Source organism: Leuciscus leuciscus (assembly GCF_965113295.1).
Source record: "Leuciscus leuciscus genome assembly, chromosome: 3".
NCBI lineage: Eukaryota > Metazoa > Chordata > Actinopteri > Cypriniformes > Leuciscidae > Leuciscus > Leuciscus leuciscus.
Genome location: NC_138727.1, coordinates 52,069,810 through 52,096,117, shown reverse-complemented (window position 1 = coordinate 52,096,117; position 26,308 = coordinate 52,069,810). Strand labels below are relative to the sequence as shown.

At 40.7% G+C, this 26,308-nt stretch overlaps 1 protein-coding gene and 1 pseudogene across 2 annotated transcripts; one reads left to right on the top strand and one right to left on the bottom strand.

The window, feature by feature from the left end:
* The first annotated feature begins 5,589 nt into the window (after window positions 1–5,589).
* Window positions 5,590–6,305, top strand: LOC309494707 (dnaJ homolog subfamily B member 1-like; annotated as a pseudogene). Its single transcript has one exon. The product of its transcript is annotated as a dnaJ homolog subfamily B member 1-like (transcript).
* On the bottom strand, window positions 6,252–13,812 carry LOC309493730 (adhesion G protein-coupled receptor E3-like). Its single transcript, XM_082162944.1, has 12 exons — window positions 13,783–13,812; window positions 12,900–12,971; window positions 12,494–12,683; window positions 11,612–11,731; window positions 11,309–11,490; window positions 11,038–11,199; window positions 10,756–10,962; window positions 10,446–10,678; window positions 10,303–10,369; window positions 10,127–10,218; window positions 8,202–8,364; window positions 6,252–6,931 (listed from the first exon to the last, which is right to left on the bottom strand). Exons 3-12 carry the CDS (start codon window positions 12,660–12,662, stop codon window positions 6,857–6,859), a joined length of 1,470 nt encoding a protein of 489 aa, XP_082019070.1. The 5' UTR covers window positions 12,663–12,683; window positions 12,900–12,971; window positions 13,783–13,812; the 3' UTR covers window positions 6,252–6,856.
* Window positions 13,813–26,308: the final 12,496 nt, after the last annotated feature.

The following is a 26,308-nucleotide window of genomic DNA, read 5'->3' as shown; positions in this document are numbered from 1 at the left end:
AAATAATCAGTGTTTCATCTCACTACTTTACATGTTGTATCTGTATCTGTATCACATATGCACCGCGGAGTAAAAGTCAACCCAAGTTAACCCTAATGTTAAAGGGTAACTAAACCCCATGAGTTTAGTTATTTAAGTCAAAGTTAATGTCAGAGTTCAGTCAGAGCCTGACTCCACCCACTGGAAATATTAGAAAAATGCTGGAAAAGTGGGCAGACCCCAGCGGAGATAGAGGGGACGAACCGAGGGCAGGGCTGAGCAGGGGGGCGTGCACCTGAGACCCGCAGTGACTGATTAATTGACAGCTGCTGTCAGACTCTAAAATGGAGAGTGACTGGAGTGACGCAACAGAGCGGTCATTTGAAGTCAAGGACTTTTCTCGCCCACCTTCACCTGAAGTGGAGGAGGGTGAATTGTTTGTGGACACAGGGCCAGAGCCATATCAATTCGAGCCGCTGGCTCAAACTGCGGTCTTAACTCCCGCATCGCGATCAGCATCCGACGTAAAGTATATGCATCTGATGAGTTATATCGAGTTGATGTCAACAGCGTGCGCACTCTGTAGGCATATTCATATTTTGCCGCTATGTGAAAAAATTCAGCAAAAATGCGCCGGCGCGTTTGTCGACCCCAGAATATTAACTTTAGCCTAACCATAAATTGTGATTAAAATATATATGATCACTCACATCAAGACGCCGCTGCGGTGGTGGAGTCCATGCAGGAGGAGCAGCGTTTGGCACTGCGCCGCTTTTCAGTGCGAGCTGTGTGGAGAAGCCCATTTCCACCTCTATTGTGTTACCATCCTGACCACTGTACTAAATACAGATACATCTATGCTAACTTGAAGCTATCCTAACTGATGCAATACTATGCTACTAACTAACTAACAATGCTTCTAACAATACTACACTAACAACTATGCTAATTAACTACCTAGGCTATACAAAATAATCTAAATAACTATATATAGATGCTAAACTACTCTATCCTGATCGTTTTCAATACTCGCAATTCCAACTCCTGACTCACTACAGTGGTTTTGACGAAACAAGATGGTTTTTATACTGCCAAGGGCGTGGTAGCTCATACCAAGGGCGTGGTGAGCTGGAACCTGCTTACGTCATGTTCCACCGCTTACGTCACTTACCACCGCAAATATCCAATAGGAATATTCAACTGCAGTAGCCACCGTTCAACCTGAATAGGGCAGCACTCAGACGTTTTTACACCATAGAATTAAAACACTTTATACCCAAATGTCAAAAAAGTTACTCGAATCAATGAACAGCACTAATAAAGCCCCATTCTTACAGATCATTAACTAAAAAAAGTTGGTTTAAGGTTTAGTTACCCTTTAAACTAATACAAAAGTATTTTTATTACTATTATTATTTAACCATTTATTTGTTCAGCTAAGTTGATTCAACAGGGTCAAAAAAGCAACAAATACACAACAAAGCAAAAAAATTTTCCTTATTTTTCAGCATCTAGATCAGGAATGGGCAAACTTAGTCCTGGAGGGCCACTGTCCTGCAGAGTTTAGCTCCAACCCTGATAAACTCTCCTGTCCTAGAGCAACTAAAGCAAACACTGATCACCATAACAGTGTCTTAAAGGGTTAGTTCACCCAAAAATGAAAATTCTGTCAGTAATTACTCACCCTCATGTTGTTCCAATCATGTAAGACTTTCGTTCATCTTCGGATCACAAATTAAGATATTTTTGATTAAATCTGAGAGCTATCTCACTCCTCCATAGGCTTCCAGAGGGACCGAAACTCGCCGGCCCAGAAAGTCAGTGAAGAAAATGTTGAAATAGTCCAAGTGACTACAGTGGCTCTACATTAAGTTTATCATGCGACGACAATACTTTTTGTGCGAAAAAACAACAAAAATAACGACTTTATTCAACTATTAGTGTTCTTCAATGTGGGCCTCTGACGAGAGTTCACGGGAGCGCCACGACGCATGCGCGAGAACTGAGATTACGGCGTTCTTCTTCTACTACTACTTGTTACTGGCTGCTCACTCCTTAGGAGTATTATCGCCATCTACTGTACAAGATGACGTCCCGACATTGCCGGGAGCGCAAAACGGTCTGTTTACAAGCAGCTGAAGACGCGCGCTGTATGTAAAACTGTATTCGTAAATATGTCCGCAGATTTCGATGTAGATGAAGATTTGATTTTTTTTTTAACCAACCATACTTATTTGAACCAGAATACACAGACATTGAACTACAAGAGATGGAAGATGCTGCAACACAACCGCAGTCTGCTTCTGAAAGACAGAGAGCATTGGACAGCTGATGGTGTAAATGTAATCAGTGCCAAGCGATGCCTACTGAGGCCATCCTTAAAAATATTTTGGTTTGCCGTAACAGCCAAAAAAAAAAGAAAAAAAGAAAAAAAAAAGGGGTCGGTTGGTCGGTCTATTCTTTCTTCTTTTTTTTTAAAGATTCAATATAGAGTTTTGGTTCATTTAAGAGACGAGCGCGCGAGCGCCTCCATGTCCGGATTATATTGCCTGCATGCTACAATTAATACAAAACGAAATTCACTTTAAAGAAAGGCTTTCTACAAGACCGACCAACCGACCCCTTTTTTTTTTTTTTTGGCTGTTACGGCAAACCAAAATATTTTTAAGGATGGCCTCAGTAGGCATCGCTTGGCACTGATTACATTTACACCATCAGCTGTCCAATGCTCTCTGTCTTTCAGAAGCAGACTGCGGTTGTGTTGCAGCATCTTCCATCTCTTGTAGTTCAATGTCTGTGTATTCTGGTTCGAATAAGTATGGTTGGTAAAAAAAAAAAAATCTAATCTTCATCTACATCGAAATCTGCGGACATATTTACGAATACAGTTTTACATACAGCGCGCGTCTTCAGCTACTTGTAAACAGACCGTTTTGCGCTCCCGGCAATGTCGGGACGTCATCTTGTACAGTAGATGGCGATAATACTCCTAAGGAGTGAGCAGCCAGTAACAAGTAGTAGTAGAAGAAGAACGCCGTAATCTCAGTTCTCGCGCATACGTCGTGGCGCTCCCATGAACTCTCGTCAGAGGCCCACATTGAAGAACACTAATAGTTGAATAAAGTCGTTATTTTTGTTGTTTTTTCGCACAAAAAGTATTGTCGTCGCATGATAAACTTAATGTAGAGCCACTGTAGTCACTTGGACTATTTCAACATTTTCTTCACTGACTTTCTGGGCCGGCGAGTTTCGGTCCCTCTGGAAGCCTATGGAGGAGTGAGATAGCTCTCAGATTTAATCAAAAATATCTTAATTTGTGATCCGAAGATGAACGAAAGTCTTACATGATTGGAACAACATGAGGGTGAGTAATTACTGACAGAATTTTCATTTTTGGGTGAACTAACCCTTTAAAAAAATAGATTTTCTCATTTGGTGATTCTGCTTGTTAACATCAAGTGTCATCAATAATGGTCAATCATCACTCAATGAATCACTTAATTAGCTCATTAACTTTAACACTCTTGAGTGTTAATTTAACACTCATATTTTAACACTTTAACACTCTTGAGTCTGGAGCCAAATAAACTCCCAGTTCATTTAACACTGGAGTTTTTGCTGTGTACAGTTAGAGAATAAACAAATTAGCCATAGCATTGGTGCATGGCTGTAAAAAAAATGTTTTGTTTCTCTTTGTATCAAACACACATGAAAAACATTCCAAGGCATTTATGAGTTTGCATTACAGTTACAATTAAAATGTAGATTTCTAAACAGTTATTGTCAAAGCACAATAAAGGATGAATTGTTGCTCTTATGTTTTTCTAGAAATTATACGAATCATCTTAGAATCACAAGCTGTTTCCCAGAAACATCAGACCTGAAAATTGGTGTATATCTAAAAGTGATTTGGAGTTATTAATATAGTTTCATCATTAATAATGTTAGTAAGAGTCCTGACTTGGTCAAAGCCCAAATTACTCAACTATAACTACACACAAATCAATTATTACTACACAACTGTAACACACACACACAATAATATATATCTCTGACATAAAGAGAGTGATGAGGATCATTATGAGCAGAAAGAAGATCTTACCTGATAGAATCTGATATGATGATCACCTGACACGACTGACTGAAGAAAAAATGTGTGTGTGTTGAGATGATATAGTGAAGTTATCTGTCCATCATTCTAATGAGGAAATATGAAACCAAGTCCACTGTTTTCCTTCCTCAAATTCAAATTCAAAAACAAATACAAATTGTATCCACACAATGCTACACAGCAAAATCAACACTTCTCAGAATATGTCCCACTCTACAGAGTGTTATAAGTAACACTGAAGCAGTGTTAAAGTTAATGAGACAATTAAGTGATTAATTAAGTGATGATTGATCATTAGTGATGAACACCATAACAAGCAAATATAACTGAAGGAAAGACAAACACAAGATTGGCTAACTTCGAAACTGCATTCTTCATAGTTCATACTGCATACTTCCCTATATAGTAGGCAAAAATCAGTGGGCAAACGAATAGTATGCACAAATCCTTAGTTCATCACAGACCACATTGCTAGAACTGCCCGGTCCTGCAGATTTGCCTTAGGAGGATCAGGCCCTTCCTATCAGAGCATGCTACACAAGTCCTTGTCCAAGCGCTTGTTCTATCCAGACTGGACTGTAATGCTCTCCTGGCTGGTCTTCCAGCTTGCTCTGTCAAACCTCTGCAACTGATCCAGAACGCTGAGCTAGAGTGGATTTTAACGATCCGAAGAGAGCACACGTCACTCTCCTCACAAAATTGCAGCTAACAGACTTTTGTTATAAGAATGTTCTCCAAATATTCAGTGTTGGTTCTGGGAACGTGAAAAATTTCCAGTTTTCTTGACGTTAGAGGAACGTGTTTTAAAAGGTATGTTCCTCAGACGTTCTTTCAACTTAATTTTGATTTAAAATTAAACTTTATAGGAATGTTGATTTCTAACATTCCAAGAACATAAAAATGTCCAGTTTCCTTAATGTTACTAGAATGTTATTTAAAGGTTAGTGTGATGTTCCTGAAACATTATTTCAATCATCTTTCGAAAGAGTAAGAACACAAACTACAACTTTATTCAGAAACAGCCTTAGATGAACTGAAGATAAAAGACATTAACTCTCTTAAGATCTGATTAAACAACTCCACAAACAGCATTACCAGCTTCACTTATTACTAACCAGACTGACTTTATTTCTGTCACACGTCTACAGAAGATCTTATTGAGAATTAACAGAGGTTTAGATGTTGATCTCTTATTGAAAATGTTTAGTTTGAGGTCACCATCATGGAGATCAGTGTTTGCTTTAGTTGGGCTCTTGACCCTTGACTTTCATTAAGTTGGTGCTTTATCATTAGTTGCAGCTGTTTATGGAGAACATTTCTGCATTGATAAAACAGATCAACATGTCTGTTTTAATAAAACAGTGGATCAAGGTAATGAACAGTTTCATATAAAATAATAAATATTCCTGGCCAGTAAAAGTTCTCAATACATCTTAATTAAATTTGATCATAATGTTTTAACACATTTTTTTATGAGATGTCTATAAGTTTTATACAACACCACACAGTTCTGTAATATGTGCCCTCTTTGTTTACCATGTGCAGGACTGAAGGGCGGCGTCCCTGGCGGCGGAGGAGGTGGAGGTAATTTCTCCTACACATTTCAAGGTGATCCTCATGCAATGTTTGCAGAGTTTTTCGGAGGGCGAAGCCCTTTCGAACACATGTTTGGCCGTAACGGTGGCATGGACGAGGGAATGGATACTGATGACCCATTTGCTAGTTTTGGCATGGGTGGCTTCCCACGCTCCTTTAATACGCGAGGTCCCGGCGGGGCACTGGCCAAAAAACAGGATCCTCCAGTGACCCACGACCTGAGGGTCAGTCTAGAAGAAGTGTTCACTGGCTGCACCAAGAAGATGAAGATCTCCCGCAAACGCCTGAATCCCGACGGAAGAACGACGCGCTCTGAGGACAAGATCCTTACAGTGGAAGTGAAGAAAGGCTGGAAGGAAGGAACCAAGATTACTTGGAAGGGGATGAGACGCCATCAAATATTCCCGCAGATATGGTGTTTGTGGTGAAGGATAAGCCACATCCAGTGTACAGAAGAGACGGATCAGACATTATTTATTCTGCAAAAATTACACTTTTGCTTATAAACTCTTTTCTTCCCTGTCTGTATTTTTCCAACCCCGTTCTTCTCTACTTTCTCAGGCACTTTGTGGTTGCACAGTTAACGTTCCAACACTGGATAATCGCACGGTTAACTTAACAACTCAAGACATTGTCCGTCCCGGGATGAAACGGCGTGTCACCGGGGAGGGTCATATGGAACCTTTTTCTGTTTTATTACAGGTAATTTATGTTATTGTTTTTAATTGTGAAACTAAATTTGTTTATTCACAAATTCTGTGGGATACTTCTGTGGGATCTTTTTGGATTGTGAGATTATGAGTTATGAATATGTTTTGAGTTTTGAATAGATTGTTTAAAAGAAAATAAGATTTGAAATTTTACAGATATCACACTGCTTTATTAAAACACTTTAAACTGAAAAAACAATTGCTTTATCTTCTTATTTTTTTAGCGTATTAAAAGTGTAACCCAGTATACAAGCCTCTAAAAATCATGTTAGTTCCTCTACCAAAGAAATGTTGCACTTAAAGAAATATACAGATTCACATAAGTGTATTGACCGCTGTAAATATATAGCATGTTAACTAGTGAAATGTGTAGCTGAGACGGTCATATAATATCTAAATCATGACAGAATCACTTTCATAATAATGGCACTTCCTTTGCTGAATATGGATGCTTTAGTCTTCAGTGTTTCTTGATGGTGTTTGATTTGAGTCCACAGCAAAGACATCTGAAGAACTTCCTGTACTGCTGCCTGACCTGGACAAGAATGAGAAGAGAGATTGTTTTATCTGGTTAAACCCTTATTTTTCAAGAATTTAATTTTAGAAGATGAGAAATGAAAAATTAACTTAAAGGGTTAGTTCACCCAGAAATGAAAATTAGCCCATGATTTACTCGCCCTCAAGTCATCCTAGGTGTATATGACATTCTTCTTTCAGACGAATACAATCAGAGTTAAATAAAAAAAAATGTCCTGGCTCTTCCAAGCTTAATAATGGCAGTGAATGGCTGTTTCTGTTTTAGTCCATCAAAGTGCATCCATCCATGATTAAAGTGCTCCACACTGCTCTGGGGGGTTAATAAAGGCCTTCTGAAGTGAAGCAATGCATTTGTGTAAGAAAAATATCCATATTTAAAACTTTATTGACTAAAATAACTAGCTTCCGGCAGACGGCCGAACGTATCGATTTACGAGTGACCCCTGACCCGACGTACAACGTAATGACAAACGTGGAAGCGCAGAGGATAGAGCAAAACAAAACAGTAGTCACAAATTAAATTAAATTAAATATTTTAGACAAATTAGGTCTAAAAAGAAAATATTTTGAGGGAAATGTGGGAGGAGCTTGAGTTTGTTGCCCAGCCCTGTTTGTTTGAACCGTGAGAGGCATCAAAGCTTACGCCACTCCTACATCTATGTCAGAGGTCTTCAATCCTGCTCCTGGAGGGCCACTGCAGAGTTTAGTTCCAACCTGCTTCAGCACACCTGCCTTTGAATACTCAAGCGATTCTGAAGTGCTTGATGAGCTGTGTTTGAGGTGTGTTTGATTAGGGTTGGAACTAAACTTTGCAGGACAGTGGCCCTCCAGGAGCAGGATTGAAGACCTCTGATCTATGTCATACATGCGTCACTGGTTACTCTTTTGGCGCAAGTCGACTTGCGTACGGCCGTCTGCCGGAAGCTAGTTGTTTTAGTCGATATATTTTTCTCACACAAACACATCGCTTCACTTCAGAAGGCCTTTATTAACCCCCCAGAGCCATGTGGAGCACTTTAATCATGAATAGATGCACTTTGATGGACTTCAAAACAGAAACGGCCATTCACTGCCATTATAAAGCTTGGAAGACATTTTTTTAATATAACTCTGATTGTATTCGTCTGAAAGAAGAATGTAATATACACCTAGGATGACTTGAGGGCGAGTAAATAATGGGCTAATTTTCATTTTTGGGTGAACTAACCCTTTAATATAAAGTAGGTGAGAGATGATTTTCTGGTAGACTGTCTGTACTGATGTCTGACCTCATTATTGAGGACACAATAGACCAGGAAGATGAAGGTTCCCTGCTGGGAGTTCAAGATCAGGAAGAGGATCTCCAGCTCCTTACTGTCATTACTGAAGAAACCCAGAATCCAGGAGCAACCAAGAACCACAAACTGAGCCAGTGTTTTAAATGTCATAATCCTGCCCAGAAAGATGAAGAGTTAATATATATACATATTTATTGATAATATTGTTGTGGAAAATCTGCAATTGTCCTGTTGTAAGTATGCCTTTTTGTCTGTATTGTAACTATACACTTCTGTATTGTAATCAACCACACTTGAAACTTGTTTATTAAGAAAGTGGTTTATGAAGAAAAACTCTGCAATTGTTATTGTAAATTTTTTTTTTTTTTGAGAAAGTGGTTTATAAAGAAAAACATACCACACTTGTTTCAAGCATTAATTAAAAAGCAAAGAGAGGAACAAAACATGTATTAGAAAGAGATTTGCTAAAGAAAGAAGATAAATACAAGCATTACTGTCGGATGTGTTGCGGACGAAACACAGAATGCAACAAAGAAGAAAAGTCTGAAGAAGGAAGACTAAGAGGCGAAAGGCTTTATAAAGACAGGTCCGAAAGGAATTCCCAGAACTCAAGACACCTCAAGACTTAGGATTGGATAAATTGTCTGTAAGAGACTGATAATTTATGAGGGGATTTCCAAAGATGACCTCAAGAAATCAGATGGTCTATAAAAGGCTGAAAGGAGAAGATGAAGGCAGACACTGATTCTTAATGGCCTCTCCGGTGTTACAACGCTTGTAAACGATTTACTCTTGATGTTGTTGTTTTTTTGTGATTAACTTTTTATTGAAAGTTAACATAAACATAGACAAAACAGCACTCAAACACTGACCGTCACCACAGTAAAAAAAAAAGAAAAAAAAAAAAGAAAAAAAAAAAGAAACAAGTCAAAACCAAGGGAAACATATGTACACACTTAATACCAGTAACATAAAAGACAAAAGAGAAGATGGGCCCATAAAATTAAAAAGACAACAAATAAACACATGTTATAGTCCTTTAAGGAGCATATTCAGTTCAACAACCAAATATCCCCAGTCCGACACAGTTTGGGGCTTTGCCCGGTTAAATCTGGCTGTTGAGTATTCTAAATTAGCCATTGATTGCACATTCAACAACCAGTGTTTCAGTAAATTTATCTCTGAATTAAACCAATATTCTAGAATTGTTTTTTTCGCTGCTGTAAAGCCACAAAAAAGCATTCTCCTATATGTTACTTTAAAATTCAAAATGGTGTCATCATTTAACAAACATAAACAAGGATCTGGAACTATGGTAGTCCAGAGTATTTTACCCATAATGTCACATACATGAGTCCATAACGTGTTCACTTTCGCACATTCCCAAAACATATGCAAAACTGTCCCAACAGAAGAACTCGGACATAAAGTACAATTGGGAGTTGATAATAAACCCATTCTATAACGTTTGTAAGGAGTGGCATACGATCTATGAATTACTTTAAAGTTGATCAATTGATGACTTAAATTTCGAGATGTGTTATTTATATTTGACCAAATCCTGTGCCAGTCTGGTTGAGAACCTCTTGATGTTGTTTTGTCTTGTTTTTTATATTAGTACTTTATATGTAAACTAATTAACCTGTAGATAATAACACTATATTTAATTTAAATAAGAAACTCTTTTGCTACTCTCGCCTGCCAAAAGTCTTTGATTTCTAATAAAGTGAGCTGAAGAGACCACGGAGAAGTCTTCTGACCTATGGATTGTGAGTATGAAAATTCTGATGCTTATGATTCAGGACACATTTGACTTACTTTACCTAACCTGAGAATAATCAAAATAAGGTTAAAGGTGTCTAGAAATATGCAGCATATAACATTTCATGGAGTGTTCAAATCATATTGTTTGTTACTTGGTTCGTTTCATCTGTGAAACTTCAGCGTTCCGATTTTTCAAGGTCAAGATCAGATTGATGATGATGCAGATGAAGAGAATCATGTTTAACTGCACAGTAAGAGAAACAACAGTAATTCATCTTTAATCACTGTTTTCCTTTTAATACAAAGTCATGATGAGAAATGTGCTTACTGCTAGTATGACGCAAACAGGTCCGAGAAAACTCCAGATAAAGCCTTTATCCATTTTAATCCAGCACCTGTTTGGAGGAAAAAAATAAAATAAATGAACAAACTTGAAGGTGTTGATCTCTAAGTCGCTCAAACTAAACTCACTGTTCACTTCCGTAGCCTTTAGGATTCACCACAGCAGACACGGCCACCACAACCAGAGCAACCGTATATCCAATCACACACAGGTATCCACTGCTAAGCACCTCCCTCTTTTTGGAGCTGATCTGTGATAGGTTCTTCACACAGATGAAGAGCAGCACAGCTTCAATGAACATCCACACAAAGCCGGAGAGAAAGAGGAAGTGCAGCACACCTGATATCACGGCACACAACACCTGGAGATCATGAGAGACGGTTATGGTGATTCTCAGTGAGACTGTGCTGAGCTGTAGGGCTCCTTCATCATTCTCACCTGATGAGGGCGTATGAGGCTCAGGAACTGTTGTGTGAGCAGGAACAGAAGGTGAGCCAACAGCAGACTCAGGCAGAGGTTGATTCGAGCCACATTATTCACTCCAGGACTCCACTGACAAAGGGCAAATGTCAACAGGGCCAAACTGAAGAACACCAGCCCCACGATCACACACACCAAATTCAACAGCTCCAGCAGTGAGTCGCTCTGAGAAAACATGTCAGAGTACATGAGTGCCAAATCTGTGCTGTTCTTCAATTCTCACTATAAATGTTCTCGTACCTCTGATGGGCGGCTGGTTTGCATGATGAGAGCGAATGTGGACAGATGAACACAGGAACACACAGTGTAGCTGCTGTTGGTCTTTAAAACAGAACAACCATCTACAATCCACTCGCTGATATTCCAGTACACACAGGACAGAGAACCGTTGGGGTCAAACTCCTGCAAAAAGAAGAAAGAACATACAGAAAATATAACAACACTGAATTTTAGATGTTTTCAGATGTTCATCAGTTCTCAGGTTGGACAAAAACACATTTCAGTCTCTCACTCTGATGTGTTTGAGGGTGAAGTTGACTGGTTTGGTGAGTTTAGTGTTGGTGGTTTTGGGAAGAGTAGCTGAGATCACAGTGGACATCATGGTTTTAATCGTGTCATTTGATGTGTTGAAGAAGTCTGGCTTCAGTAGATTCTCCATTGTGTTATAACTCATGAAAGCCACAGCAGCTGATCCTGTGTGACAGAAACAGAAGAAACTTGTATTCAACACAATAAAAACCTTTGGTAAATGTGGTTTAGTGATATATCTTCTAAAAATGTTTTATTAAAAATGTTGTATTAAAACACATCTCACTTGTTTCATTGTTGTTCTTGGCGATCCCAATGAGATCAATGTCCACAGATGAATTTGTCGTGTCAAGTCGAGGGATTTTATCTAAGGTGACATTGGGTCCAACCATGAAGACTTCAACCTCTGATTTAGAAAAATAAGCAGTTATGTTTTGTTTTTTGTTTTTATTCAAGTTGATTCAATCTGCACAAATGTGCAAAAAAACTAAACAATAAAAAGACTAAAATAAAGTAACTATTTTATCTAATTACTAGTTTGAACTAATCAGTTTACTTTGTACACAGCAAAATCCCCAGAGTTAAATTAAGTCAAGCTGGTAATGCTGTTTGAGTTGTTTAATCCTCCTCTGATGAGATCTTGACAGATGTAATGTCTTCTTTTATCTTCAGTTGATTCATCTTAGGGTACGTTTACACGACAACGATATGCTTAAAACTGAGAAGTGTTTCCTTTCAGCTTTCAGGCACCCAAAACGCTGTTGTCGTGTAATGGCCAAAACTCATAAAAAGTTTTTAGTTGAAAACGGTGTCGTGTAAACAGACCCTAAGGCTGTGGCTGAAGCGGGTGTTCATCACTAATGCTCAATCATCTCTTAATTAATCACTCAATTATCTCATTTACTTCAACACTTTTAACACTCTTTAGATTGGGACAATATGTACTCTGAGCAGTGTTGATTTAACACTGGGGATTTTGCTGTGTGCCTGTAACATTGTAGTAATCATGAAGACATTGATTAGCTTGTTTGATTAGGGTTGGAGCTAAACTCCAGGAAAGTGGATCTCGTGGTCCAGAGTTGAGAACCCCTGCTCTAGACTATATAAACTCCCTGATATCATACATAATCTCAGTTTCATCATCAATAATAATAGTTTCTCCACTCACCAACAGCAGCAAGAGTAAAACTGACACTGTCATTTGTGTCTGTCGGCTTCACCAATGTAGAGATGAGTTTCTCGTTGGCTTTTAACACACGGTTTCCATAGGAGGCTAGTACAGCTGGGCTGACTGATGATGAAGATTCTAAAATCTTTCCTGAAGTGTTGAGGACCATATTCAAAATATCGGTCACAGTCTAATTTATTGATCAGAAAAAAAAAAAAAAAAAAAAAAATATATATATATATATATATATATATATATATATATATATATATATATATATATATACTGTAAATGTAAATATTAAGAAAGCCAATTAATCAGACCTGTGATGTCAATCATGTAACTGACAATTATATTTGATTTGATTATTTCATAAAAAAAAAAAAAAAATCTCTTGAAGACTTACAGTCAAAGGAAGCTCTTGATCTGTAATGTTCTCGATCTGCTCTAGAAGATTTTGAAGCTTTTCAATCTGACTCTGAAATCAAAATTGAGAAGACATAATTTGAGGATGTGTGAGCTATGTCTTTAACCAGGTATGCTGAGTGCCTCTGAACTGAGACAGACAGTGTTTTTGAACGAATTTCTTTAACAAATGATTCAATGACATACATTTTTTAAACATTTGTTGCCACCTACTGGTGTAAATGAAAATACTTTTCCAAAGGTGCTTTTCTGTATTTTGCTCGCTACCGTGGACAGTGTTTGTATCCAAACTAACAAACTTTTGTCACAGAAGTACTGTAATAAAAGTTTATGTTTGTAAAATAAGTAATGAGAATATGTGGTTGAAATGGACAGTTTCGTGGACAGCTTTCTCTGCGCATTAAATATTCTCCCCATATTGCACACCAATGAGAATGCAGAACAATGATGATGACAGAGCGTATAGGCTTCAAAGCTATTGTGGACCCGCTTATCCAAAACCCTCCGTAAATTACAGTGGTTTGGCAAATAAATGAATGACGGACAGTTACGTATTTTCAACATTTTATTATGAAATCTTTATGTTACTCCTCAAATAACAAGGGAATTTGTAGTAATTTATAGTTGTAATTAATAAGTGAGTCCACAAACTCATTCTTTCAATTGGCTTTTGTATGCAGAGTATTCACAGCTTATATGGACTGCATACCCCTATAAAACATCAGCAATTATTAGAAAAGCACATTCATATTTCAGATTACACACATATCTAAAATGCACATGTTATTGCACTGCTTCAGTTTGGACCATTATTGATAGGAGCTGTGAGTCTCTACAACTTCAATTTCAGAAACTCAACTTACATTGCATCCTTCCAGCGGCGTTATATTTATACCTGCAATGACAGAAATCAGCATGAAGACAATAATATAATAAACTGCAAAACTTTGAAAAATAACAATTTTATTAAGCAGCTATTTCAGCAAGATTGTGGATTCAGCAAGATTTCAGCAGTTGTGGACTAATGGTGAGAGCAGTGGTTCCAACTTTTTAGAGTGGTGTACCTCCTTCTGCGTACCCCCTCTCTTCCACTTAGACTTCAGTCATACCTTTTCCATTAAGAGACAATATTTGCCCCCTAAATTTATTTCCCAGTATTTTTTTTATATTTTATTTTACCTTTATGAATAACTTTATAAAATAAAATAAAATGTTAATGAAAAATGTTCAATAGAGTAATATGCAGTTGACGGTAAAAACGAAGTGATGCTTTGAAATATTAAACTAAAACCGGTTAGTCACTGTCTTCTCAATGAGCTTACATTCAGTAACAAAGCAACTAGCTGTATTTATACATGAATCATTGAATGACTGACTCACAATTCTTTTCAAAGCTGCAGAATTGTTTACAAAACACTGATGTGTGCTGTAGTTCTGCTGTGAACTATTATTTCGTTGCCATCGTGTGGATATTTGGGAACAATTGCATTCTTGCTCGTTATCAACATTAAATACAAGAACTCGCACAAGGTGTTTTTGTATCAAAGAATGTTTGAGTTTTAAATCTCTCACTCTGTGTTTATATTTGTTCTTCATGTGAGTACGTACTAAATCCCCACTTTTGGTGCGTTGTCGAGAACGGCAGTAATGTAGTGCAGCAATACTCGCAATACACGCAATCTGTCATAGGCTCGCTGCTGTGTGGATGCAGTCAGTTTTCACTGCAAATATGAGGTAATTTGATGGGATGTTATGTATTTACGGTATTTTGCCAATTAGAAATACATGCTCGGTTTTGATATTATTTTAAGGGTAGGGTAGAATTACATGAATGCCAAGACTCAGCATTTTGTACGTGAACCACTGGGTTAGAGAGTCAGACTGAGTTGCCCTTGAGCAGAGGTGGAGATTCCAGGGGTCAGAAAGTAAAAGTCCTGCCATATATTTATTCCACCCATGAACTCACACAGCAAAAACTCTAGTGTTAAATGAACTCTCCTGGGAGTTTATTTGGCTCCAGACTCAAGAGTGTTAAAGTTAACGAGCTAATTAAGTGATTGATTGAGTGATGATTGACCATTATTGAAGACACCTGATGTTAACAAGCAGAATCACTGAAGGAGAAAAATCACAATTTTAGACACCGTTATGGAGATTAGTGTTCGATTTAGTTGGGCAGTTGACCTTTAAATGTTTAACTTTAGATTTTGTTTGGCTGGTGTATCTGAGTTATGACAGCCAGATGAACAAAGAGAAAAGGTGAACAGGTGGTTTTGGTTATATTTTAACATAATCATCATTTGACCTGAATCACTGAACTCATTTAGAGCTGAATCTCTGACTTAAATGTACTGTATATTGGTCATTACAGCATCACAGTGATTCTACAGAATAAGATCCAGATTTTTCAATATAATTTAAATTATTTCTTAAAAGTTGTTCTGATATATATATATATATATATATATATATATATATTAAAAAAAAACCTTTCTTTAAGGCACACACAGACATAAAGATTCAGTGTATGAATCTCAACAACGGTGACAAAAAGAATATTCAATAAGGAAAAGGAAATTACTAAGACAATTTAGATCATAATTTATGCATACCGCAATGCATGATGGGAGCCATGAATGAGTTTTGATTGGTGGCACCCAGAATGCACTGCAACATGCTTTATTATTGTCACCATTGTTGAGAATCACAGGCGGATTCTTGATGTCTGTGTGTCCAAATAAAATACTTTTTCAAAGTCTTTTGATCAGAGCAGCTTTTGAGAAATCGTTTTGATTATACTGAAAATGCTGAAAATAGTATACTGTAGAATCACAGGCTGCTGTAATCAATAAGGTAAACCTAACTCTCTAAATGAGTTCAGGGATTCAGGTCAAATGATGATTATGTCAAAACATAACCAACACCACCTGATCAACTTTTGTCTTTGTTCATCTGAGAGTTTTAACTCAGATACAACAGCCAAACAAAATCTAACATTATTAGTTTAAGGGTCAAGAGCCCAACTAAAGCCAACACTGATCACCATAATGGCAACTTAAAAAAAGAGATTTTCTCCATTCAGTGATTCTGCTTGTTAACATCAGGTGTCTTCAATAATGCTCAATCATCACTCAATCAATCACTAAATTATCTCATTAACTTTAACTCTCTTGAGTCTGGAGCCAAATAAACTCCCAGGAGAGTTCATTTAACACTGGAGTTTTTGCTGTGTGAGTTCATGGGTGGAATAAACATATGGCTGGACTTTTACTTTCTGACCCCTGGACTTTCCACCTCTGGCTGAAATGTAGACCTTAATTTATGTGTTTCTGAACATGACGTGAGAACAGTTAGCTATTTAGGTTTGTACCTTTGCATGGACTCACTAACTTTAATTGTAACTTAATGAGAGTATGACAACCAGAAAATGAACGTTTTCGTCTTCATTGGGATTGGGGTTGAATCCTCAGGGAACCTGGTAACTGCACCCACATCATTGGATTAATAAACCATGCAGGCATTTTGCTCGGTCTTGTTTGGGTTTAGGAAATGGAATAAAATAAATTCCATTCCCCGAGTTCCTCTCCCCTCCTTGAACTGCCACCTTACCATGGTGGAGGGATTTGAGTACCTGAACGACCCTAGGAGCTATGTTGTCTGGGGCTATATGCCCCTGGTAGGGTCTCCTAAGGAAAACAGGTCCTAGGTGACGGGTCAGACTAAGAGCGGTTCAAAAACCCTTTATGATGCCTATAAATTTGAGGACCGTGACGTCGCCTGGCATGGCGCAGCCGGGGCCCCATCCTGGAGCCAGGCCCGGGGTTGGGGTCCCATGGGGTCCGGCTGGGCTCAGCCCGAAGGAGCGATGTGGGGCCGCCCTCCCGTGGACCCACCACCTGCAGGAGGGACCGTAAGGGGCCGGTGCTTAGTGTATCGGGCGGCAGTTAAAGGCGGGGGCCTCGACAACCCAATCCCTGGACGCGGAATCTAGCTCTAGGGACATGGAACATCACCTCTCTGGTGGGGAAGGAGCCTGAGATTGTGCGTGAGGTTCAGAGATTCCGACTAGAGATAGTTGGGATCACCTCCACGGCTTGGGCTCTGGAACCACACTCCTTGAGAGAGGATGGACTCTTCACCACTCTGGAGTTGCCCATGGTGAGAGGCGGCGGGCTGGTGTGGGTTTGCTTATAGCCCCCCAGCTCAGCCGCCATGTGTTGGAGTTCACCCCGGTGAACGAGAGGGTCGCTTCCCTGCGCGATTCGGGTCGGGGAAAGGTCTCTCACTGTCGTGTGCACCTATGGGCCAAACGGCAGTGTAGAGTACCCGGCCTTCTTGGAGACTCTGGGAGGGGTGCTGGAAGTGCTCCGACTGGGGACTCCCACGTGGGCAGCGACAGTGACACCTGGAGGGGCGTGATTGGGAGGAACAGCCCCCCTGATCTGAACCCGAGTGGTGTTCTGTTATTGGACTTCTGTGCTAGTTAAAGCTTGTCCATAACGAACACCATGTTCAAGCATAAGGCTGTCCATCAGTGCACATGGCACCAGGACAGCCTAGGCCGGAGGTCGATGATCGACTTTGTGGTTGTTTCATCTGACCTCCGGCCGTATGTCTTGGACACTCGGGTGAAGAGGGGGCGGAGCTGTCAACTGATCACCACCTGGTGGTGAGTTGAATCCGATGGCGGGGGAGGAAGCTGGACAGACTCGGCAGACCCAAACGTACTGTGAGGGTCTGTTGGGAACGTTTGGCCGAATCCCCTGTCAGAGAGATCTTCAACTTCCACCTCCGGCAGAGCTTCGACCAGATCCCGAGGGAATCTGGAGATATTGAGTCCGAGTGGACCATGTTCTCCACCTCCATTGTCAACGCGGCCATTCGGAGCTGTGGCCGTAAGGTCTCCGGTGCCTGTCGAGGCGGCAATCCCCAAACCCGGTGGTGGACACCGGAAGTAAGGGATGCCGTAAAGCTGAAGAAGGAGTCCTTTCAGGCCTGGCTGGCTTGTGGGACTCCTGAGGCAGCTGACGGGTACCGACAGGCCAAGCGGACTGCAGCCCGGGTGGTTGTGGAGGCAAAAAAAATCGGGCTTGGGAGGAGTTTGGTGAGGCTATGGAGAAGGACTACCGGTCGGCCTCGAAGAGATTCTGGCAAACCGTCCGGCACCTCAGGAGGGGGAAGCAGTGCCCTACCAACGCTGTTTACAGTGGAGGTGGGCGGCTGTTGACCTCGACTGGGGATGTCATCGGAAGGTGGAAGGAATCCTTCAAGGATCTCCTCAATCCCGCCGTCACGTCTTCCATTGAGGAAGCAGAGGCTGAGGGCTCGGAGGTGGACTCGTCCATCACCCGGGCTGAAGTCACCGAGGTAGTCAAGAAACTCCTCGGTGGCAAGGCACCGGGGGTGGATGAGATCCGCCCAGAGTACCTCAAGTCTCTGGGTGTTGTGGGGCTGTCTTGGCTGACACGCCTCTGCAGCATCACGTGGCGGTCAGGGACAGTACCTTTGGACTGGCAGACCGGGGTGGTGGTCCCTCTTTTTAAGAAGGGGGACCGGAGGGTGTGCTCCAACTATAGGGGGATAACACTTCTCAGTCTCCCCTGGAAAGTCTATGCCAGTGTACTATAGTAGAACCTCGGATTCAGCAGGAACAGTGCGGTTTTTAGTTCTGGTTTTCGTCCCGGTCGTGGAACACTGGACCAGCTCTATACCCTCTCCAGGGTGCTGGAGGGTTCATGGGAGTTTGCCCAACCAATCCACATGTGCTTTGTGGATTTGGAGAAGGCATTCGACTGTGTCCCTCGCGGCATCTTGTGGAGGGTGCTCTGGGAGTATGGGGTTCGGGGCCCTTTGCTAAGGGCTATCCGGTCCCTGTACGACTGGAGCAGGAGCTTGGTTCGCATTGCCGGCAGTAAGTCAGACTTGTTCCCGGTGCATGTTGGACTCCGGCAGGGCTGCCCTTTGTCACCGGTTCTGTTCATAATTTTTATGGACAGAATTTCTAGGCGCAGCCAGGGGCTGGAGGGTGTCAGGTTTGGGGACCACACGATTTCATCTCTGCTCTTTGCGGATGATGTTGTCGTACTGGCCCTATCAGACCAGGACCTTCAGCATGCACTGGGACGGTTTGCAGCCAAGTGTGAAGCGGCTGGTATGAGAATCACCACCTCCAAATCCGAGGCCATGGTTCTTAGTCGGAAAAGGGTGGTTTGCCCGCATCAGGTTGGTGGAGAGTTCCTGCCTCAAGTGGAGGAGTTCAAGTATCTTGGGGTCTTGTTCACGAGTGAGGGAAGGATGGAACGGGAGATTGACAGACGGATCGGTGCAGCTTCTGCAGTAATGCGGTCGCTGTACCGGTCTGTTGTGGTGAAGAAGGAGCTGAGCCGCAAGGTGAAGCTCTCGATTTACCGGTCAATCTACGTTCCTACTCTCACCTATGGTCATGAGCTGTGGGTCATGACCGAAAGGACAAGATCCCGGATATAGGCGGCCAAAATGAGCTTTCTCCGCAGGGTGGCTGGGCGATCCCTTAGAGATAGGGTGAGAAGCTCGGTCACTCGGGAGGAGCTCAGAGTAGAGCCGCTGCTCCTCCACATCGAGAGGGGCCAGCTGAGGTGGCTCGGGCATCTTTTCCGGGTTCCTCCTGGACGCCTTCCCGGGAAGGTGTTCCGGGCATGTCCCACCAGGAGGAGACCCCGGGGATGACCTAGGACACGCTGGAGGGACTATGTCTCCCGGCTGGCCTGGGAACGCCTCGGTGTCCCCCCGGAAGAGCTGGAGGAAGTGTCTAGGGAGAGGGAAGTCTGGGCATCCCTGCTTAGACTGCTGCCCCCGCGACCCGGCCCCGGATAAGCGGAAGAAGATGGATGGATGGATGGATGGATGCCCATCCTCTCAGGATACCTGGAATCAGTGTTACAAGTAGTGTTGCCCCAGGCACATCATTTTACCATTTTTGTGGCATAAACACCATCAAATCGATGAGAGCTTCGGATCTTCCAATGTTTCTCTATGGCGCTGAAACCTAAAAATGTCTGAGTTCCCCGTGCAACTGATACTCAACTGCCATTGGCTCAACTGCGTTCGAGGGGAGGAGCTTACCGATAGGTCAATTGTTTAAGGAATGTGGAAAAACATGAAACTAAAATCTAAAGGTGACTGTCACTCTACCTTCTTTCAGTCTGTTCAAAATGTACAAATAATCATTCAATCATCATGCATTTCACTTTCAACCATATGCGTCTATAAACTAATCATAAACGTCTGTGTAAAGTGACTAAAAGAATAAAATGACTAAAAGGATTTCGAATTTTGAGTGCGGATCACAGCTGTATCCTTAAAGCCATATGGAAACTGTCAAACATGATTAATAACAGCTTGAGCACAAGTTGTTCATGAACATATCTGTAATGATGTAACTGCACATTTCACAGTCTTTTCCCCCTAGTTTATACCTTGAAACACAAACACACTCACACATCTGTTCAATTCTACAGATCCACAAACATTCAGACAAAACACAATCCAACAGAGGTCGTCTCTGGTGTGACTGTTGTATCGTTGCTGGTGATGTTAGTAACAGTTGAAAAAATAATGATTAATACCAATGAATCAACAAACACACAATAAAAAGAGCTCATGAACACATAATTACCTGCACAGAATGCAAGATTGCTGGCAGTTGGTTTAACCGGTTCATAGACATAATAATTGCATGGACAGGCTTTGACTTTAATGGAAAAAGACTTGTAGTAGCAGCAGTAACTGTTCCAGTGACCGCAGACAACTCGAGTGACGACTCCATCTGTTACTGTTGGGTGTCCATCACGTATCCACAGTGGTGCATAAGTGCCCCAGCTGAACTGAGCAACACACGCGTCTGGGATATGTAAAATTAATTATACTTCACACCCAGATAGCAACATTGTTTCGGCCCACATGCAGCGTGGAATGACGGCCCTTGGGAGGCTCACTCCTGTTTGCCAGATCTGGGCCACAAGCAGGCCAATAAGAACTTTAGACGTCTAACAGAAATAAAGTCAGTCTGGTTAGTAATAAGTGAAGCTGGTAATGCTGTTTGTGGAGTTGTTTAATCCTCCTCTGCTGAAATCTTCAGAGATTTAATGTCTTCTATTCTCTTCAGTTGATTTAATCTAAGACTGTGGCTGAAGTCAGTTGCAGTTCTTGTGTTTCTTCTCGTCTCTTTTTCTGTTCTCTTCTTTCCTTCAGTGATTCTGCTTGTTAACAGGCTTATTAAGGCTGAGATGACTCCATATTTAATATACACAGGTTTTGTGGCTCAGATAAGGTCCAGTTCTGGTTTATTCATTTACTCTTGGCTAACATGTGGCATTGCTATGGCCTGCTTGTGGCCCAGATCTGGCAAACAGGAGCGGCCCGCCCAAGTGCCGTCATTCCACACTGCATGTGGGCCAGATCATCTCAGTTCCTACAAGCTCACATTCATCTGCCTCTGTTTTTGAGAGCCACATCCATTCCTCAACATGGAATCAACAACAGATGCATAAAACCAAGTCCCAGCCCTAAACTTTTGTTTTCGATAACCTGTTATGCTCGGCTGTTAAATCATAGGGACTTAATTTTATTTTGCAGACCCCACATTGAGAACCCCTGATTTGGAGGATACAGTGTGTTACATTACCAATTGAGATGGTCTCTGGTTTGACAGCTGTAGAGCTGGTCTTAATGTGGCAATGTCAGAAAGTTTGGATGAACAGTAATGAGCACATTTCTATTTAACACAGCTTATGCACAAACATTCATCATGTAAAATGCCTGCAATTATCTGCAAATGCACATTTCATACACTTTTATGTTCTTTATCTTTATCTAGACACACACTCACACACCTGTTCAATTCAGATCCACAAACATTCAGCCAAAACACAATCCAACAGAGGAAACATCAGAGTACATTACCAGCTGAGGTCGTCTCTGGTGTGACTGTTGTATCGGTGCTGCTGATGTTAGTAACAGCTGAAAAAATAATGATGGATGAATACCAATGAATCAACAAACACACAATAAAAAGGGCTCATGTAAATGTAATTCTATGACCACTCTCTGAGAGTGTGACAATGTTAATGTGTTTGGTCTAGATAGATCTGCTACACAGCTGCTGCTCCTTTTTATTGCTGCTGCTGCAGAGCAAGTACTGGACTTGTCACTGCAATACAACAGAACAACATATTGCTATGAGCAAGCGAGACATGCTGCTGTACAAACACAATCACCCCCATAGCAGATCTATACAGGTGGAGCTGGGGAAGGTGAAGGGTTTCTGAGAGCTTTCCTGTAGCTCAAACAGTAGAGCGTTGGGGCTTGCAACGCTAATGGCTCGTTTCCACTGAGCGGTATGGTACGGTAAAGTACTGTTCGGTTCGGGACAGTAAACCCTGATCCGGCTTGCTTTTCCACTGCCAACAGTACCCTTACTTGATAGGCATTTTCGCACGAAGTAGAAAGCAACATAGTAAACAACAATGGATGACATACAACAGATCTTGTTCTTGCTTCTCGACATGTGGCTGTTTGTCACAAGAAGACCAGCACCTACATTAGGCATTTCTCAATACCAAGTACGCAAAGTTCGGACTTGCCAAGTCCGACTCAGACGAATGACTCCCGAGGATGCGAGTCTGGTAATTCTGCAAATGGAACAGCGCGTTTTTGAAAGCGTCACTCAACTTGCTCTGCTACTCCGGTTATCTCTGTATGTACATTTTAGGCAACAATAAAACGAACTATGTTATAAAACACCACTCTGCCTCTTTTCATTTTCATTTAAAGAAATCTTAAACATTATAGCCACACAAATGTGGTTCAGGCAACACGTATTATATTCACTGCATGCATAACATTAGCCTATTTATAACAAAACGAAATATAAAACTCATCCCTGCCTCTTTTCGTTTAAATATAATATAAAAATATCAAACATTTTAATATGGTCCAGGCAATATGTGCATTTGTACTAAACAACAGATGTTGCAGTAAACAACATTACAGTGATCATCTTCACTGTAATAAAATAAAAAAATGACAAAACTCAACCCAGTCTCTTATTGTTAAATTTCAGTTTTTTCAATATTAGCCATTATAAAAGAATAAGTAAAAGGTACAAGAAGCTATACAATAAGAAATAAAGCAAACAATTCAGTCAAACATACAAAGTACTCTAGTCTAACCTTACAATGGTAAAGTTAAGTAGCTGAAATATATAAGGTTATGAAACTTCACTTAGCCCTCAGCCAAAACGATTGGCCAGAGAACAAATTACAGATTCACGAGACCAAATATCGCCCGTTAGATATACACAAGACAAATTATATCTCATGTTTAACCACTACTGAGACATCAGAGTCAGCGGCAAATGTCAGAACGACTAGCCGAGGAAAGGCTGTTTCAGGCGGGGTACATGAGCGCCGAGCGCCCGGTGATTGCCTGGATCTCACAACCTGGATCAAATGTTCATAAATCTTTATAAATAAACCACAGATTTTAGCTTTAAACAACTACATTCTCACCTGAAAAACTCTTAAAACTACATTTCGTGACACAATAACAGTAGTATTATATTTCAACTGTATATTAAAAAATGGCGCTTCTTATGTTCCCCTTGTAGCATGCTCAAGTGACGATACTCTTTCAACCAATGTAAATGAAAGCGTGCTCAAAAACTGCTTCAGCAAACAATAGGCAAGAATTAGAATGTTGAGCAGCAGGATCATTGGCTACCTATGGAAGCTTGTTTCCATCACAGAATAAAACATTTTAAAAGATAATTGTGAATTGTTTCTCAAAATTTGCAAGTTTACTTCTCACACTTTATTTCTCAGAATTGCATGATCTAAAGTCGCAATTGTGTGTTATAAAATTAGAATTTAAATATATAAACTCAAAATTGGGAGTTATAAAGTCAGAATTGCATGATATAAAGTCGCAGTTGTGTGTCATAAAGTCAGAAGGATCCCCAATGACCCCCTCATGATTACAACAGTGTTACGGAATAGTAGACTCCAGACAAGGATTAAACACAATCCAACAGAGGAAACATCAGACTACATTACCAGCTGAGGTCGTCTCTGGTGTGACTGTTGTATCGGTGCTGATGATGTTAGTAACAGCTGAAAAAAAAAAAAAAATCTGTGTGCATATGGTGACGCAAAAGTGTGTGAAATTCGATGTAGTATGCACTCCAGGCGGCTAGGTGGCAATGTGAAGCAGATCGTGAGCAGATCGGTGCCTTCACTGTCTAGCAGACTTTTGCGTTTTTACCCTTTAGACGGGAACGCGACGGTGGAGCGTTTTTAAGATTTCCACTCTGGAGGGTGGTTTCACTTTTTTGCGTTTTTAAGCCCCAAAAACGCTGTCACCGTCTAAACAAAAGGCACATCTGATAAAATATTTTTACGTTTTCACCCGCGAGCGTTCTCGTGTAAACAGGGCCTTAGATTTTGTTTGGCTGTTGTATCTGAGTTAAAACTCTCAGATGAACAAAGAGAAAAGTTGATCAGGTGGTGTTGGTTATGTTTTGACATAATCATCATTTGACCTGAATCCCTGAACTCATTTAGAGAATTAGGTTTACCTTGTTGATTACAGCAGCCTGTGATTCTACAGTGTACTATTTTCAGCATTTTCAATATAATCAAAAAGATTTCTTAAAAGTTGCTCTGATCAAAAGACTGTGGAAAAGTATTTTATTTGGACACACAGACATCAAGAATCAGCCTGTGATTCTCAACAATGGTGACAATAATAAAGCATGTTGCAGTGCATTCTGGGTGCAACCATTCAAAACTCATTCATGGCTCCCATCATGCATTGCGGTATGAATAAATTATGATCTGAATTGTCTTAGTAATTTCCTTTTCCTAATTGAATATTCTTTTTGTCACCATTGTTGAGATTCATACACTGAATCTTGATGTCTGTGTGTGCCTTAAAGGAACACTAAGTAGCTTTTCAACCTTCATAATATATTTCCAAGACTCTTGTGATGGTACATCGACTTACAATAGGTTGAATGACACGTCTGCCATAGCCTGGCGGGCTCTGTATCGCTTTTACTGGCACTACGTTACTTCGGGGTTCGGGTAGTAACCCGGCACAAAAAAAACTACAAAATTTGACTGCTTTACGGCATACGTCACTTCCCCCACCACTTCCTCAAATTTGGACGTGAGCGTTTATATACTGTCTATGGACGTGAGAGGCCAACCAGCGTTTGTTTTCGGCTTTCGTGCGTATGTTTTAGTCATGGGGGCTGTTTACACCTGGCCACTTCATGCGTTTTCTCAGATTGGATAGCTATCTGATTGTGAAAAGACCAGGTGTAAATGTCCTCCGAAATGCATTCAAGACGGATTTGAATCCGACCGCTCAAACCACTTCAGGAGGAGGTCTGAGACGCATTCCAGACGAAACTGGACAAGTGTGCATCTGGTTGTTGAAACCACATATGTAAATTGTACTCCTCCCAAAAATGTTTAAAAAAATAAAAATAAAAAAACGTGTGAGAGCGTGTTATAGTCTATATGTTATTGCCAGATATGACGACGCTACTGGAACACGCATTACCGCAGCTGAGCATCGATTCATCAAGCCAACGTGCAAACTATCGCAAATCAAAGTGAAAGTAAGTCGCAGACGCTTATCACAGTCCAATAATTTCCACATATGTCTAGTAGGGCTGGGCGATATATCGCACGATATAGTTAGGCGCATCTCGTCAGTAAAGCCGGTTCCTTGATTAGTAGTAAATCGCCATCACCTGCTTTCAGATGGAGCAGCATTTACTATAAAGAGCCGTAGTTAACTGACAAGCTGAGCCATATCGCATTAATATCGCGGACGTATCGCCTGCGATAATTAATGCGATATGGCTCAGCTTGTCAGTTAACTACGGCTCTTTGTACACAGCAAAAACTCCAGTGTTAATTGAACTCTCCTGGGAGTGTATATGAGTCCACACTCAAGAGTGTAAAGTGTTAAAATATGTGATTAATTGAGTGATGATTGACTATTATTGAAGACACCTGATGTTAACAAGCAGAATCACTGAAGGAGAAAATCTCAAATTGTAAGCCACCGTAATGGCGATCAGTGTTTGCTTTATTTGGGCTCTTGACCCTTATATATTTACTTTAGATTTTGTTTGGCTGTTGTATAACTGCCAGTTGAACAAAGAGAAAAAGTGATCTGATGGTGTTGGTTATATTATGACATTCATCATTTGAACTTGATCACTGAACTTATTGAGATCCTTATTTCTGACTTAGATTTATGTTGTTGGTTACAGGCTCAGCATGACTGTGATTCTGCATCAATATCCATAATTTTTACTTTAATACAAATTATTTCTTA

What these genes read in the sequence shown, in the direction of transcription:
- LOC309493730 (XM_082162944.1), bottom strand. Translation starts at nt 12,662, where the DNA reads ATGGTCCTCAACACTTCAGGAAAGATTTTAGAATCTTCATCATCAGTC. An exon ending in GCCTCATACGCCCTCATCAG is followed by an intron (nt 10,679 to 10,755) that starts GTGAGAATGATG and finishes CATGATCTCCAG; the next exon opens with GTGTTGTGTGCCGTGATATC. An exon ending in CTGTTTGCGTCATACTAGCA is followed by an intron (nt 10,219 to 10,302) that starts GTAAGCACATTT and finishes CTTACTGTGCAG; the next exon opens with TTAAACATGATTCTCTTCAT.